Source organism: Ylistrum balloti, unplaced genomic scaffold (genome assembly GCF_031769215.1).
Source record: "Ylistrum balloti isolate Yb309-2 unplaced genomic scaffold, AGI_CSIRO_Ybal_v1 Utg369634, whole genome shotgun sequence".
Lineage (NCBI taxonomy): Eukaryota > Metazoa > Mollusca > Bivalvia > Pectinida > Pectinidae > Ylistrum > Ylistrum balloti.
In genome coordinates this window covers 244,067-262,844 of record NW_026781898.1, presented here as the reverse complement: position 1 = coordinate 262,844, position 18,778 = coordinate 244,067, and the positions used below count along the sequence as shown (strand labels likewise).

General features: G+C 35.2%; 1 protein-coding gene across 1 annotated transcript; it reads left to right on the top strand.

Annotated features, from left to right (window-relative positions):
• The first annotated feature begins 6,413 nt into the window (after positions 1-6,413).
• LOC132552854 (transmembrane protein 50B-like) lies at positions 6,414-16,701 on the top strand. The gene is made up of 6 exons (XM_060217047.1): positions 6,414-6,579; positions 7,939-8,051; positions 11,239-11,306; positions 13,659-13,751; positions 14,565-14,628; positions 15,114-16,701. Exons 1-6 carry the CDS (start codon positions 6,481-6,483, stop codon positions 15,157-15,159), a joined length of 483 nt encoding a protein of 160 aa, XP_060073030.1. The 5' UTR covers positions 6,414-6,480; the 3' UTR covers positions 15,160-16,701.
• The last annotated feature ends 2,077 nt before the right edge of the window (positions 16,702-18,778 follow it).

Sequence of the window (18,778 nt, the reverse complement as noted above, 5' to 3'; positions counted from 1 at the left end):
AGTTGAAGGTGGGTGTTCGGTGTTTCTCCGCTTTCAGATAGGTCATGTAACGAACACCGCGTCACGCTTGCCTGCAAAAGGGACATAACTCCCATGAAATAACTTGGACTTACGAGTGCGCCGTTATCATGGACAGTATTTGGAAAAAATAAGATAAGCGACGTAACTGGCAAAAATAGAGGATATATGGCGAAAGATATTAAACCTTACACGTTTATGCCGGCACTTTAACTTTGCGTTCATAAATAAAGGGAAAAAATCATAAAATTATGTGGAGACATCCGTACAAGATTCCATCTACAATACCAACAGGTAAATATTGATGTTTACAATTCGTTTTAGGATGCACATTTCAAAGTTCAAGAGTGTCTAAGGTTATACCGAAGACTCGGTGAGTCGTCCTTCCGTATAGTTCGAATTCTGCCATGACTGGTTTTGTAATACATAAGATATAAATACTACCATGTACACACACCACCTAACATGTTTTGTAAATTTTCGATTGCCTTTTCTTACCCTCCAAGAAAAGTATATGCTTTTAAATTGGAAAATGGTTTTGTTAAAAACTTGTTCAAGAAAGTAAATTTAAACCAATCACCATATATCAAATCGCATTTTATCCATAAGAATGTGATTTCAACGAGAATTTTAATTCCCGCTGATAAAATTTTCAGTTTAAAGTGCGATACATACTTAAACACGGAATAAACGATGGAACAAACCCATAATCATCTGCTAGGGCTGGTACCTAATAAGCATCCGAGTGTGCCTTGCATTCAATGTGGCATTGATAAATATTGATATATTGGCGGATGTTTTTAGTTTGAGAAAATACAGAAACAAGATTCTAACTGATAGCAGTTGAGCTCTGTTTAACGTCGAACTGTGTAGTTTCGTCTTGATATTCAAGAATTTGCATATAAAATTAACAAGATGCTAAATAGTTTGGAAAATGACAATGGAAAAATGATAAGGAGTATACATTTATTTTGAATTTATACCAAAGTAGACAAAATCAAACATATCAGTTAATTTTATAATATCAATTTATCAGAGCGGAAATGAAAAAAAACAATGAAAGCAGTTCAACCCTTTACACATCTGTAGTCGTCATTCCTTTGAATGTTATTATATTAAAACTTAGGACATTAAACGAGTCTCCATTTGATATATTAAATGAGTTTGAAATTAATCTTAATTTACCGAGTCATTAGCTAGCAAAAAAGAAATAAAAGTGTGACAAATTTCATAAATCACATATCAAATGGAAACTAGAGTCCTTTCATCATTTGATCGATTACTCGGGCGACATTGCTTTCTGCACTGTAAACTTTAAGTGTTCCGGCCCCATTCCCAATGCAAAATAGTATCTTTTTTTCCCAATTTAGACCCAAGTTCTCCCAATTCTAAGGAAAACACCATTATTTTTCCCCATTCTAAGGGTCCAGGGCCCCAGTCCAAAAATGGGGTGTGAGGGCCCTGCCAGTGAAGGATGAAGGTAACACTGATAAAGGATGAAGGTAACACCAGTGAAGGATGAAGGTAACACCAGTAAAGGATGAAGGTAACACCAGTGAAGGATGAAGGTAACACTGATAAAGGATGAAGGTAACACTGATAAAGGATGAAGGTAACACCAGTGAATGATGAAGGTAACACCGGTAAAGGATGAAGGTAACACCAGTGAAGGATGAAGGTAACACCGGTAAGGATGAAGGTAACACCAGTGAAGGATGAAGGTAACACTGATAAAGGATGAAGGTAACAGTGATAAAGAATGAAGGTAACACCGGTAAAGGATGAAGGTAACACTGATAAAGGATGAAGGTAACACCAGTGAAGGATGAAGGTAACAGTGATAAAGAATGAAGGTAACACCGGTAAAGGATGAAGGTAACACCAGTGAAGGATGAAGGTAACAGTGATAAAGAATGAAGGTAACACCGGTAAAGGATGAAGGTAACACCAGTGAAGGATGAAGGTAACACTGATAAAGGATGAAGGTAACACCGGTAAAGGATAAAGGTAACACCAGTGAAGGATGAAGGTAACACCAGTAAAGGATGAAGGTATCACTGATAAAGGATGAAGGTAACACCGGTAAAGGATGAAGGTAACACCAGTGAAGGATGAAGGTAACACCGGTAAAGGATGAAGGTAACACCAGTGAAGTATGGAGGTAACACCAGTGAAATATGGAAGTAATACCAGTGAAGGATGAAGGTAACACTGGTAAAGGATGAAGGTAACACTGATAAAGGATGACGATAACAACAGTAAAGGATGAAGGTAACAGTGATAAAGGATGAAGGTAACACTGATAAAGAATGAAGGTAACACCAGTGAATGATGAAGGTAACACTGATAAAGGATGAAGGTAACACTGATAAAGGATGAAGGTAACACCAGTGAAGGATGAAGGTAACACCAGTGAAGGATGGAGGTAACACCAGTGAAGTATGGAGGTAACACCAGTGAAGGATGAAGGTAACACCAGTGAAGGATGAAGGTAACACCAGTGAAGGATGAAGGTAACACCAGTGAAGGATGACGGTAACACCAGTGAATGATGAAGGTAACACTGATAAAGGATGAAGGTAACACCGGTAAAGGATGAAGGTAACACCAGTGAAGGATGATGGTAACACTGATAAAGGATGAAGGTAACACCGGTAAAGGATGAAGGTAACACCAGTGAAGGATGAAGGTAACACCAGTGAAGGATGGAGGTAACACCAGTGAAGTATGGAGGTAACACCAGTGAAGGATGAAGATAACACCGGTAAAGGATGAACGTAACACTGATTAAGGATGAAGGTAACACCGGTAAAGGATGAAGGTAACACCAGTGAAGGATGAAGGTAACACTGATAAAGGATGAACGTAACACTGATAAAGCACAAAAGTAACACTTGTACTAAGATGAAGGTTACACCAAAAAAGGTGGCACCAAAGCTGCCTCCTTTCTTGGTGTAACTTTACACCAATATCGTGAGTTTACACACGTGGTCTAATCTCATGAGATGGTGTAAAGTTGCACCGAAAAAGACACCTTTTTGGTGTAACCTTTATCCCAGAAATTTACAGTGTGTAGTCAATATAGGGGAGATAACTCTTGTTTCGATTTATCCCGTATACAGTGTACTATAATAGATCTACTTTGAAATTTATTGACACACGTCGCCAGAACACTGATGATCGTCGTTGAGACGATACCCGGCAACGGGAGGAGTCGTGGAGGCGGAAAACCTGTAACAAACCAATATAGTGACCACGTATATCAAATATACCCATCAGAATCGGAAATAAAAAACACGACATACTCCTCTACATCCGCCGCTTATATCGATCTTTTTCTACAACGAAACCAACATGGACAGCTTTCCACAAAGATGCATGATAAGCGTGATGATTTCAGTTTCCCTATTGTGATTTTTCCCATTTCTGGATGGCAACACTCCTGTGTCCTCAACCTATTTTGTTTACATGTTTCAGTTGATATTCAATGGCCTGTTCCCATTATCACGATTTTCGTGCAAGAAATCATTAACTGACAGAGATACTGTTTAAGTTGAAGTTTGCCGTCGTTTCTTTGTAATCTTCAAAAGGAGCGTATCAGCCTGCGATTGGTCAGTTTTTTCCTCTCTCCTGAAACCAATGAAACTATTTCGCTTGTACCTTCAATTTTTGTCATGACATGGTCCAACAGACGACAGTATCCGTGTTTGGAGACCAAGAAAACGGCATACCTTCAGAATCACATTCTGGGATAAAATTATAAAATTTGGTAGTGGAGGTGTTTATAGGTGCTTCTCTGTGTAATATAAACTTTGCTTGCAAGTCCTTGATGGAACTTTAAATGGACAGAAGTACCGTGATCGTATTCTCTGACCTTAAGTTATCCAATACTTTGATGTCCATCAGTTGGCTGGTTGGTCTTTTTGAGGACGTCTTTTTAAGATACAGCGCTTCCGTTTCTGTAAACTTCTATTCCTATTCGTTTTGTATAGTTTCGTTATGTTTCGTTAAAAAACATTCCTTTATATGCTATTGAGTTCTTATTGGATATTTTTCTTATAATTAAGCCCGGTCATAGATATCAGAGGTCCCTAACTTTTGGCCAATTGCATATATCAACACGTAGAACTGACTGGCGTTCTTGTTTCGTATATTCGCGTCACAATACTAATAACACGGACTTATATAAAATCGGTGCAAATAATTGCTTCATTTCTATTACTGTACTAGCTGAGTTGGATTAAATTGTAACTTTTTGAGAAAGTTTTGACAGAGTTTTTTTTTATCGCGAATCAAGCTGCGTTATATATACGTCCCTGGTTTTGCAGTTTACTGATAGCCATGGGATTTAACACTGATGAGTATCTAAACTGAAAATTTATTTCTCAATGATAATAATTTCATGCTTATTTCTACGATTCATTATATTTTATTGCCATAATCATCAGCTACAGGATTGGGCACATGTAATTAAAACATTATTTAAACTCTCTTCCATAACAAACTACATTAACAGTATTTGGCAAACAAGGTCATGAATCAAAGCTTTAATTAAATACATACTGGAAAGTTCCTTTGATCTCTGAACTAAGAAAACGAGATTTATTGTTATTTAAAATCTACTGCTAGATTTCATAAAATTGTACACATTTCTAAATATCATTGCATTAGTATCTACAGGCAGATTTTCATTTCCTGGCAAGTAAGTCTCAATTAAAATAAAAATAAGGCTACATTTTCAAGATAAGCAAAAACAAAAATCACGACTGTTCAGAATTGGGGACAATTAAAGAAAAAATTGAAAGCATTTTCACAAGAGTTTCCACGTGAGCATTCGGCGCCTTCATTCAAATATATGACAAAATTAATCATAGTCAAAGAACTACATTGGTGACGTAACTTTATGTAAATTATATTAAATTTCTGTCACCAAATCCATGATAAATCAAAGATTGGAAAGTTTTGAGTTGGTATGGAATTACAGAAGATTGGAAAGTTTGCAAAGATGGTGAAGATATAGATGTAATATCAAGTGCATTACATAGTCGGAGTGTGGAAGGTCACCTCCATTATTGTTGACCTTGTTCTCATTTGGGAACGTTACATTGCTTAGATCTAACATGATTTATATGATGGCGTCGTCGATAAAAATTGAGCTTCCGGAACACCTGGTTTATCTTGAAAATTTCGAGTTGGATATTTCTTTAGATATTCAAGTATCCTCTAAGTGTTTTCGTTCCACTCTACAATTTATTCAATTCTTTTAAAGAAGTGATCACAGATAGGAGTAAACGGTAATGTTATTTATTTTCAATTGAGTGCAGTAGTTAAATACTATATTTGGTCAAAAGTACTTTTTTCATCAGTGCTGTCTAATATCACATGCAGTCAATATACAGTATAAATATTTTACATTTCCTAAAAAATAAACTTAAATATCATATTTCATTACAGGGATAAGTAAATAGCATAAACAGCCTAACTTCCCCGATACTGTCAATGATATGCCAGCTAATTTTAACCTACATGGCATGTAGTTTTACACGGGTAGGCCAAGTTAATCCAACCGTTCTAGTAGAAATGAGTAATTAGTTTGAGATCGTCTGTAAGTCGGAATGTTTAAATCCTGTCTTTTTCTTCAGGAGCTGAATAGCTTTTTATCTAATACAATAATTGTAATTTCTTTCCTTCTCCGCTAACTGATCGTACCTAAAGACCTCTTTCAACATAATTAGCTGTAGTGATACGTGCAACCTGACGATGGGTTTTTTTCCAATAAGTTTGCGTCATCTACTCTACATCCGTCCCATAATTCATTAACCGATATTCTAACATTGGTAAAATAAAAGTCCTTTAGATATTTTAAAAATGTGTCACATTTTGAGCATATATTTCAAATTTCTTAAAGCATTGATATTTTTTATAACTGAAAAGTAAAAGCTAATTTCTACGTTTAATCACATGACATTCAACGTTTATACTTACTGGTTATTTATGTATTGTGCGCATAATCAGTATGATTTCAGTATCAAATATGAAATAATTAAACATGAAAGTAAACGCTTCCCTTAAGTTACAGCTCACTGTTTTGTCACAAGACATTGAACGAATGGAAAACAACCGAATGTCTAAATCGTTCTCTTTTGTATTTACTTTTACTATTATTTTTCAAGATTTTTAAATACGGAACATGAAAATAACAAAACATCGTCATCATCATCAACTATAAAGAGACATTATCATCATCAATCAAAATATGGTTGTGCTAAAAAAGTCATCATGATTCAAATCATTTTCCTACTCTCGCTTGCAAAGGCACACATCTTTAGGATGTACACAATCTAGTTCCGGCCGGGCGTTATTCTAAGGGTTCATTTACCACTCATCACATGACTGTCAGTCACCAGTCTGTTATTTTCGGATCTTGATCTGCTTTGGTTTTGTGTAAAGCAGCACTCAATCATGTCTGGGCTCCTTGATAACTGTCAGATTCCAAAGTGTGATTGTATCGAACTCGGAGAAAGAAGGAATGCCGTTGTTTCAGTCATAGCAGGAGTGTTGGTAAGTAGAGGGGGTCTGCCGTCCATGTTTACAACCTTCATGTCCACGAGACATTGACATATTGATGAAACAACATGAGTCATATTCTGATATAACTGCAGATGTTAATGAATATCAAACTTCTGAAAAATCACATTATAACTGAAAATACCAGCCAAAGACTACATGGTGGACTTTTGACAACGAGCGGGGAGGGAGTCGACCTTTATTTGGTGAAATGATATGTCTGCCAAGTCCTACAGGTATGTTGTAGGCTGCATTGAGTTTAGATGGATATGAATAGCCAAGTCCATGTGTAACACTGGTAAACACTAGCCTTAATATACCGCTTGGCTAGAGAGAACTTCTCTTTAGTAAGCCAGGAGTTCCGGGTTTGAATCCTAGCAGAGGCATTGAAATAAATAAGGACCTTTGTTACATATGTGCCCACATAGGGACTCGGGAATAATACTTAGCATTGTCCTACAGACATCGCTGTAACCCCTGGAAGACTTGAGGGCGAGTTATTTCCTGGAGGGAAAGTATGTAACCCTGGTAAATACTAGCCTAATATTCCACTCAGCTAGGGATCAAATTGACTTCAATTTAAAAAATCTTCTTCTCAACAATGAACACCCAGGTATGGTAGAATCCAATGCTCTTCATGGCTGGAAGCATCTTAAGGTGCTTTTATTACCAAATTTGGTCTCATATTTCTTCTGTTGAGGAGGTTAACATTAACAAAAAATGCATTTTTGAGCATAACATTGTTTATTTCCTACTGGATATAACTTTGTAAGAATTACTGATATAGGATCACAGTTGTGATGGTATGCAGGTATTGACACTGGTTTGCTATCATCAGTGTCACAGTTTTTTTTCCATCACACTTTAAAGCAACTTATCTTTTAACCTTTATAGTCAATATTGCTTATCTCAAGTGACTGTCAAGGTAGCTAAGCTTCTTGTTATTTATATATTTTTTAACACTTGACAGTCAAGCAAAAATCATACTAATTGAAATGCACTGTTGAAGTTTATAACATGGAACTTGCTTTTCCACTGAGCTACCATGGAGGAGTGAATGTCCTGCGAGGATTCTTGCACGTCAAATAACTTTTTGCATGAAATTATATAAAATCTAACATGGCATCGTGGCATATCATGTTTTTTTTCAATAAATTGATCAACATTATGATGTGAGATCAATTATTGAATAATCTGTGATACAACTAGAATTTTTTTGCTACAGATCACGGAATCAACCCGGTATGATTTTGTTTCTATATATGACATATCATTTCAGAAGAATCTTTTAATATAACTAATGCATAAGGACTGAGCTGTATTAAATGAAAATAACATTTTGTTTATTTTCAGTTCTTTGCTGGCTGGTGGTGTGCTATTGATGCTGCAGCATTGGTTCCAGACAATGCAGACTTCAACCATGCATACCATACATGTGGAGCCATTGGCACTCTAGCCTTCTTTATGTAAGATAAAATAATATAAAATCTACTCACAATACCATTTTGTCCCTGTAAACATATGGTCATGTAATATGTTTGGGATAAAAAACATAAGTTTACATTCAGATGAATGTCCATGGTCTACTTTTCAATATCACAAGTGTTATCAAAATATCATGAATTTTAAGGAAACTATTATTAACAACCATGATGTCAAGAGTTATGAATTTTACCAATAACCTTGATTTGGTGTCAAATAAATAAAATTATTACTAATCTAGAAGCTATTCTTAAGCCATCAGTAATACAGTTATACTACTATCAAGCCACCATTAATCCAGTTGTATTACTATCCAGCCACAATTAATCCAGTTGTACTACTATCCAGTCACAAGTAATACAGTTGCCCTACTGTCCAGCCACCATTAATCCAGTTGTACTACTATCCAGCCACCAGTAATCCCGTTGTACTACTATCCAGCCACCATTAATCCAGTTGTACTACTATCCAGCCACCAGTAATCCAGTTGTACTACTATCCAGCCACCATTAATCCCGTTGTACTACTATCCAGCCACCAGTAATCCAGTTGTACTACTATCCAGCCACCTGTAATCCAGTTGTACTACTATCCAGCCACCATTAATCCAGTTGTACTACTATCCAGCCACCTGTAATCCAGTGGTACTACTATCCAGCCACCAGTAATCCAGTTGTACTACTATCCAGCCACCATTAATCCAGTTGTACTACTATCCAGCCACCAGTAATCCAGTTGTACTACTATCCAGCCACCAGTAATCCAGTTGTACTACTATCCAGCCACCATTAATCCACTTGTACTACTATCCAGCCACCTGTAATCCAGTGGTACTACTATCCAGCCACCATTAATCCAGTTGTACTACTACCCAGTCACCATTAATCCAGTTGTACTACTATCCAGCCACCAGTAATCCAGTTGTACTACTATCCAGCCACCAGTAATCCCGTTGTACTACTATCCATCCACCAGTAATCCAGTTGTACTACTATCCAGCCACCAGTAATCCAGTTGTACTACTATCCAGCCACCTGTAATCCAGTGGTACTACTATCCAGCCACCATTAATCCAGTTGTACTACTATCCAGCCACCATTAATCCAGTTGTACTACTATCCAGCCACCAGTAATCCAGTTGTACTACTATCCAGCCACCAGTAATCCAGTTGTACTACTATCCAGTCACCATTAATCAAGTTGTCCTACTATCCAGCCATCACTAATCCAGTTGTCCTACTATCCAGCCATCACTAATCCAGTTGTACTACTATCCAGTCACAAGTAATACAGTTGCCCTACTGTCCAGCCACCATTAATCCAGTGGTACTACTATCCAGCCACCATTAATCCAGTTGTACTACTATCAAGCCACCAGTAATCCAGTTGTACTACTATCCAGCCACCAGTAATTTAGTTGTACTACTATCCAGCCACCAGTAATCCAGTTGTACTACTATCCAGTACTACTATCCAGTCACCAGTAATCCAGTTGTACTACCAGTTGTACTACTATCCAGTCACCATTAATCCACTTGTACTACTATCCAGTCACCAGTAATCCAGTTGTACTACTATCCAGCCACCATTAATCCAGTTGTACTACTATCCAGTCACCATTAATCCAGTTGTACTACTATCCAGTCACCATTAATCCAGTTGTACTACTATCCAGTCACCATTAATCCACTTGTACTACTATCCAGTCACCAGTAATCCAGTTGTACTACTATCCAGCCACCATTAATCCAGTTGTACTACTATCCAGTCACCATTAATCCACTTGTACTACTATCCAGTCACCATTAATCCAGTTGTACTACTATCCAGCCACCATTAATCCAGTTGTACTACTATCCAGTCACCATTAATCCAGTTGTACTACTATCCAGTCACCATTAATCCACTTGTACTACTATCCAGCCACCATTAATCCAGTTGTACTACTATCCAGTCACCATTAATCCAGTTGTACTACTATCCAGTCACCATTAATCCACTTGTACTACTATCCAGACACCTATCCAGCCACCAGTAATCCAGTTGTACTACTATCCAGCCACAATTAATCCAGTTGTACTACTATCCAGTCACAAGTAATACAGTTGCCCTACTGTCCAGTCACCAGTAATCCAGTTGTACTACTATCCAGCCACCATTAATCCAGTTGTACTACTATCCAGCCACCAGTAATCCAGTGTTACTACTATCCAGCCACCAGTAATCCAATTATACTACTATCCAGTCACCATTAATCCAGTTGTACTACTATCCAGCCACCATTAATCCAGTTGTACTACTATCCAGCCATCACTAATCCAGTTGTACTACTATCCAGTCACAAGTAATACAGTTGCCCTACTGTCCAGCCACCATTAATCAAGTTGTCCTACTATTCAGCCACCATTAATCCCTTTGTACTACTATCCAGCCACCATTAATCCAGATGTACTACTATCAAGCCACCAGTAATCCAGTTGTACTACTATCCAGCCACCAGTAATTTAGTTGTACTACTATCCAGCTACCAGTAATCCAGTTGTACTACTATCCAGCCACCATTAATCCAGTTGTACTACTATCCAGCCACCAGTAATCCAGTTGTACTACTATCCAGCCACCAGTAATCCAGTGGTACTACTATCCAGCCACCAGTAATCCAGTTGTACTACTATCCAGTCACCATTAATCCAGTTGTACTACTATCCAGCCACCATTAATCCAGTTGTACTACTATCCAGCCATCACTAATCCAGTTGTACTACTATCCAGTCACAAGTAATACAGTTGCCCTACTGTCCAGCCACCATTAATCCAGTTGTACTACTATCCAGTCACCATTAATCCAGTTGTACTACTATCCAGCCACCATTAATCCAGATGTACTACTATCAAGCCACCAGTAATCCAGTTGTACTACTATCCAGCCACCAGTAATCCAGTTGTACTACTATCCAGCCACCATTAATCCAGTTGTACTACTATCCAGTCATCACTAATCCAGTTCCCCCACTATCCAGCCACCAATAATCTAGTTGTTCCAGCAAACAGCTGAGATAAATCCAGTGAGTTTTGTTAACCAACCATGACTGATCCAGATATCCCTCAATTCTGCTTAGTAATTAAATGATTCAGTAGAAAGTGCTATATATTGATATTATTGATTTTCAGAATAAACTCTGTATCAAATGGACAGATCCGAGGGGATGCTTACACAACAGGATGTATAGGACAGACAGGTAAGCTAACTATCACTGTGGTTTATAAGATTAAACACTGTTCTAGGAAAGATTTCTTTTCTCAAATCAAACTGGCATCAAATTTGAAGCTGTCACTGTTTTTATCCCCCGCCCAATAAAGTTGGTGGGGGGATATTCAGTTGGGTTCTGTCCATCCTTCTGTCTGTACTTCTGAAAGTCTGGATGCTGCTTTCCATATGATATCTCTTGGAGGACTGGCTATATTTTTATGAAACTTGTTGATATACTTGTTACCTTAACCCCTTGTTCAAGTTTGATTATCTGCAAATTCTGTGCTGCTGTGACCTGATTGACTGAAATCTTTCAGCACCCTTACTGCATGCGTTCCACATGTTATCTTTTGAAGGACCAAATGAATTTGATGAGACTTGGTAAACTTATTATATAATCTCCTCACTCTAATTTGATCCAGTGTGATATTCCATGCATATTTAATCATGGTTCCCTTACCTAATTGGTTGAGTTCTTGAAACAGTCTTGAGGATTGCTTTCCACATTTCTTTAGAAGGAATGATCAAATATTTAATGTGACTTGCTTAGCAGACTTAGTATCTTAACCACTCTCTTAAGTTTGATTATCAGTTAACTCCGGGAATTTCTAATGAGGCAGCATTCACCTGAATGGCTGATTGCTTTGCACAGAATATCTTCTGTAGTAATGATAAGAGACCTTTAAAAGATTATAAACATATCTCTTAATGATTCAGAAATTTAGACACCATAAAATCATGGAAGAAGAATCTGAATAATAATGATAAGAAAAAGAACAATAACAATAGGTCTTTTCACCAGTTGGTAAAAAGTCCTAATAAAGCTATAAAAGTGAATTCCCACAATGTTTTTAGAAGTCTTATGTTCAAAGTGATGTTGTACTGTCACTGATTAGGATTTGTTTTACTGATAGTAACTTTCCTTTGTAATTTCTTATATCTCACTATTAGATGCTGTATTGTGATTTATTAATGTGTAAACCATTTCACTGTTTTGTCATACTTAATCAGTAATAGAATCATTGATTGATCCAGCATCACTGAAATTAAGTAACATTACCATTGGGTAAAAGAAGGCAATATAAATGTATGATGAGCTGATATTTACAGTATTATGCTACTAAATTGATTCTATATTGATCTCTTTCAACAGAACATTAATCTGAACATAAACAATAAATGGTTTCAATACTCTAGTTTTCCATGTTGCTCAATTTAAATGTGTATATTTAACAAATGAACATGGGGGGTGGGGGGTTTGATGACTATGTCCTTGTTTTTTTTTTTTCCTCATGATTGCAATTTTTAATGAAAGGAATTTGGGATGTCTTACTTTCCAGTTGGCATCTACAATGAAGAAGTTGCATTTATATAAGCATATCACAAAGAATATTGTGGCAACCAAAGTTGATGTATGGTTAGATCATTGGGTGTACAACTCAATTTATTAAGGTTAAGTAGGTGAAAATAATTTTGATGGGTTTGAGAATTAGAATTTTTTTTTTTTTTTTAAAGAATCATCTTATTTAGTTCTTATTTTTGTAAACACCTTCAATAAATAATATAGATAAGACATAGGTCTTAACTTCAATGTCTTTTAAAAGCTCATTCTAAGGATTTTGAAAACCATTTTATCATCAAAATATCTCTTGTGGTCAGTTTGGACAGGCAGAATTGATGGGAACAGTCCCAATCAATATAAATTCTAACAGACTATATATAAGGATATCTGGAACTGAAGGATAACGGGATCATACATTTTATACAGAGTATTGAGTAAATACACTGGTGTGTATGCTGGTCTCTAAAATTTCTGGTGGGATTACAATTTTGTTATTTCCTTAGGCTTATTTTTATTGATTTCTTAATTTACACAAATATCGTGTTCTGCTCAGCTAGTAACAACACAAACCTACTCTGTTAGGGCCATGTGAATGTTTGTAAATCAATCTGGCTAGATCTTATAAGAATTTCCACAAATTAAATATTATATATTTTTTTAAATGGTAAATTGAGGTGTACAATTTCCATTAGAACAGATTTTGTGCAGTTTTCTTCAAAAGCATCTTATGAAATCCCAACTGACTAATAGAAGCTTACATAGGTCTGTTCATGGATAATTGAACTGGGATCTGAACTTGAGTGTGGTTTGGCTGGTCAGCACCATATATGTGCCATCACAAATGGCCTATGGAATGTGTAAAAATTGATAATATTATTACTTTGACATGGTTATATGAAATATTGACGCTCCTTACAGTAAGATAGCGTATGTCAGCTGCCTTTCTTTTACAGTACGTTGACATCCTATCAAGAATATGATTACATGATATCTTTTTAGGTGCCCGTGTCTGGCTGTTCCTGGGATTTCTCTTGGCATTTGGTTCTCTCATCGCTGCATCATGGATTCTCTTTGGATTCTATGTTGTGCAAGGTAATTTTAATACCTCCCAAAATGTTTGTCAAATAAATTTCTCATAATCAGGCAGGTGTAACTGGTTTGGGATTATTAAAAAATTTTAGTCAAATAAATTTTTCTTTCCCTTGACATGTGTATGCATAATTTCACTAGTTTGATTCTTCCAAAATACATTTCTTAGCATATACTTGGTCTAATAAAATATCATCCTCGATACTCCAGGGGTTATGATCACTTTTGCTCTCTGCATCCCTGGTACATATCATGGCAAAATGAATGTTCCATGTGTGACACCTTGTGGACACGACAAAAAAACTAGTTTGATGGGGTTATTATAGAATTATGATGTGGCACTGGTGATATTTATACTGCTACTGTTCTGAATGAGCTTATCAACATGTAGGCACTTATTTCCAAAGTATTATGATAATTCAGTATGTTGGTGTTTTAGAAATTTCTGTTTACATAATAAATATTAAGAACTTTAAAAATGTAGGATATGCTATGGTGTTGGCACTGATAACACTGTATGTGATTTATTCATTAAGAAGATTTTAGACATACCAGTATAAATATTTTGGAGTATACAGTGAAGATAATTCTGAAGAAAGTCATGAGACTATTACATGTAATATAGATAGACCAGTCTCGTCTTTATTATAATAGTGTACCTTTACTGCATGTATCCTTGGGAAAAATAATTAGATTTTAGCATGATCTGTGATTGAGCATCATGCTTAGGCATGATAAATGTTACTAGTATATGAAAATACAATTTCTTGTTTTAAAACATTATCCTATAATCATTGATGAAACTTTCTTTTCTAGGTGATCAACAGTACCAATGGCCAGGCATTGCTATTTTTCTCCAAAATGCTCTGATATTCTTCAGGTAAATACTTTGAGAAAATTCATCTTGATTTGTAATTGTCCTGTTAGCATATTCTCCATTAGGAATTTTGGGTAGATTTGTTTTTGCTTTTCAGGTAATATTTCTTCTAGGAATGAAGCATGTGATTTTTCAACTTTTTGTTGTGATGCAGCTATTGGAAATGTGAGAATAAGGTTTAGATTGAATAGTGAGTCCTGTTCTGTAGACTTTTGTAGCTTTTCTTTAAATATATTGGATACGATATAAACAGTAAATATGGGAAAAAAATGAAACTGTAGTTCATACCACCATGAACTAAAATTTTGAATGGTTGAGAGGTATGATGAACCATTAACACATGGTTTGATTATTGGATCATCTTAGCCAATAAGAGTTAAATTGTTGTAAAATAGATAACATAGACTCATTAGTATGTATCCCTGGAATGGTTGTATAATGTGTATGTCTAGAAAGTTGAATTTAATTCAGAATTTTTTATTTTACAGCTCGATTATTTTCAAGTTTGGCCGGACTGAAGATTTGTGGGGATAAATTAAAACTATGAGTGCAATTATGTGTTAAGTGTTTGTGATTGTACTATTTTGTGATGCAAGTTCCATTTTGGTATTTTGGATTCTGAAAGTACGTAATTATGATGGAATTACCAAACTTACTAAAATTCATATATATTTTATCTAATATCTTGAGCGAATGCATGGTAATTCACTGCAGTAATGTTATTATCATTTTTAACCTATGTTATTTGCAAGATTTTTTATGCAAATATTGTTAACAAAGGGGAAGTAACTCTATTAAATGTAGATTTCCCTGTGGACCTGGTATTGTGTTCTTAATATTTGAGATAAGACATTTGATAGATGAATAATAAAGGGGAAAAGAAAACATAATAAGAATGCATTGACAAATTGGAGGTCGGGTGTTGAGATTATTTATATTTGGAAAAAAAGACTTGAGCAGATTAATATAATACATTATAATAAATGTGTTCCTGAGAAATTATTGCTTTTATATAATTCAATTTTGTAAGTGTACCTGTATGTAATTCCAATGACTGGAGGATTTTTTCTCTCTCTATTTCATACATTTGTATATACATCATTTTGTCAAAAACTGTGTTTATGTTTTCATTGACAACGTTTATTTATTAATCTTGGTTATTGTTTACTTTCTGACCAAATGCAGCCTACTTGTCAATATTCTGTAACAATGCTAATGCAAACGGTTTTGAAGAGAAAGTTTTTCAAGTAAGTGAAATTGTCTGGAAAATTGTCAGTTTGTCTAATCTGAACCTTTGATTTGAAAATAATGAGAATAGGAAAGAGGGAATCATCAAAGTAGGCCATTTCAGGTAGGTAATATTTAAAAGTGGTTTTCACAGGAGTTGTTCCTGAAAAAGGAATAAAAAAAGGGTCGTGGAGGAGGGGGGCTAACTCTGTTGTATGAGATATTACTATTTGGCAGCAATAGTAGCTTGGTCACTCCTCTTTGAAATCCAAATACTAAATTCCTAATAAAGTTTGTGTCTATATACATCTCCTTTCTCTTCACTCTTGGAGTTTATCATGAAAAAATTAAAGGCTGTAAAGAATTAACACATGCTAGCCTTTCCATAAACGATGAAAGTCTTCATTTATTGGGTGTAGCTCTTAAATATTCTAAGGAAAGTTAACAGGGCATTGGTCAGTTATCCATGTCTTGGCACCAATCAAATTGTTGCCTATCGAAAACCTTTTATTTTGCCCTGGTGTATTGAAAAGAGTATGGAACTCTTGTATTTTGAAGCCTAGAACCACTTGGACCAAGAGGTAGATTGACTGCAGACAATCAAGCTGTCTGGTGAAAAAGACCTGCATGTCTATTTTCAGATTACAACAATTGAAAACCATGTAGTAGTATGTAATATGTAACTGATATTGTTTTTGTTTTTGTGTTAAACATCAGCTACTTAACTGTATATATGCTGTACCTGTGTATTTGTTTATATGTACATCTTTGTGAATACTTCATTGCTTTGTTAAAAAGTAAATATTTTACATCATGAAAACATGTGAATAAAGTTATTTGTCAATTAAATTTTAGTATATTTTGTATATTTATTTTTTGTCAAAGGGATGCTTGGAAAATGTGTGATATAAATGTTTAAACTCCAGGTCATATGAGTTTGTATTGTCCTTTGTATGTGTTTTTCCCCATAAATTGTCCATCTCCTGAAAGCTGGTAAGAGTTCAAATTGGTTCCTGGCATAAAAAGTTGAAACACATTTGGTCTGGGAATGCATGCTGTTAGTGGGGCTTTGCTGACGAATGATGAAAGACAAAAAACACCTGGGAACTGGAAGTTCATGTTCAAAAAAAAAAAAAAGAAGGAGACTTAAAATCACTACTTAGTTAGACAGAACATTTTGGATTTCTTTTGGTCTGTACGAATATGAAACTATTCAGGTCAGTCTGGGATATGGACGTTTTGAAAGTTATTATCAACTTTATGTAAAAACTAATCCTTTTGTGATGTATTAAGCCGAGAGGAAAATAATTTTTTGAAGATGTTGACGGAGCACTCTAATAAAATCTGATATTCAAGTCATTGTCATAATATTGCTCAATATATTTCCAAATGCAATTTTTAATTCACACAAAGAAATTTGAATGAAATTCTATTCCTTTCCCGTGGGTAATAGGTTAATGTTGTTTTTGCTTATGATGAATTTTCTATTTGATATATAAAACCACACGTCTACAGTGTATACCCTGGCTCTCAGTTTCTGACTTAACCATCTTTACATATTTAAAAATCTACTTTTCTAAGGAAAAATGGAAACTGAAAAATCAGAACTAACTTAACATTCTTCAAAAAAAACCAACCTGATTTCAACATTTTGGTAAAATATGAACTGACAAGAAAATTGGAATGGTTGCAAATCCCTAAACATATTTGATTTGTCAATGAAAATTACACATACTTTCAAAACTTCATCACCTCAGCTTGTCCTGACTTTTGGAATTTCCTCCTTTATTGAGAGAAGCTCTCTGACAGCTTTTTTAGGGAGTAAAACAGAAGGTGTTTTATAAGTATGTGGTAAAAATTGTATAACCATAGGAAGATATATCATAATAGATCCAGACAATGAAAGACGACATACACTGTTGATACTCAAACACTAACATAGTAATGTAATAATTGTATGTATGTACATTCATATAAATGTATCATTAATGTTAGATGTAGATGGAGCAATGTGGAGGGGCATATTATACAAAGTATAAAAACTATATACATATGAACATGATTTTTTTCATGCCAAAAAAATCACTAGAAGTAATGTAGAATTCCTTCAAATATGTAGTTTTGTCAGTGGAAAAATTTCTAAATATGTCAAAGTTTCAGTAGAAAAGATACATAATATTACAAAGAAATAGTGTCATGTTCATAGATATGTATCTTTTAATGTAAACCACAGTATTAGTAGGAAGGCTATCAATTAAAATTATTAAACTGAAAAGTGTTACTGAATTTTGAAATATTTGTCTTAATAGTGCAAAGGAATTTATAGATGGGGGTATATACTAGCCACTGAGTTGGGAATGTGTGCCAATTAAGCCCATGTGTTGATGCAATCATCTTGAGTACCAATGATGTCTTGAATTCATGAACAAAAAAAAAAAAAAAAAAAAAGAAAATTGTTTGACATGTCAGTTGTATATATTTAGTTCTGAAATTGATATAAAACCCATCATGAAGATTCTTTACATAGTGTGTAAAACAAGAGAAATATCTAAGGACCCCACCCCCACCACAACTAGTTTGGGACATATTATGAATTGAAGTTTCCTCTCTCCAAGCTTAGAAAGAGACACTGAAAGTTTAAGTAGTAAAGATTTTTTCCCATGAACATGTATGGAAACAAATGAGTTGCCAATGGTTTTAGCAATTGATAAAAGCTCTATTTTCCAGTTTCATTCAAGATATGATGAGTGCTTTACGGTTTGCCATTCTGTAGCATTCTGCATTCACAGTATTTCATCATGTTGAGTACCTTTTCCATTTTCAATATCACACATAATACCAGAGACATATATATATATGTCTCTGATAATACACATCTTTCAGGGAAACTGGTTTGAGTTCTACTTCTATCAAGTAATGACCTACT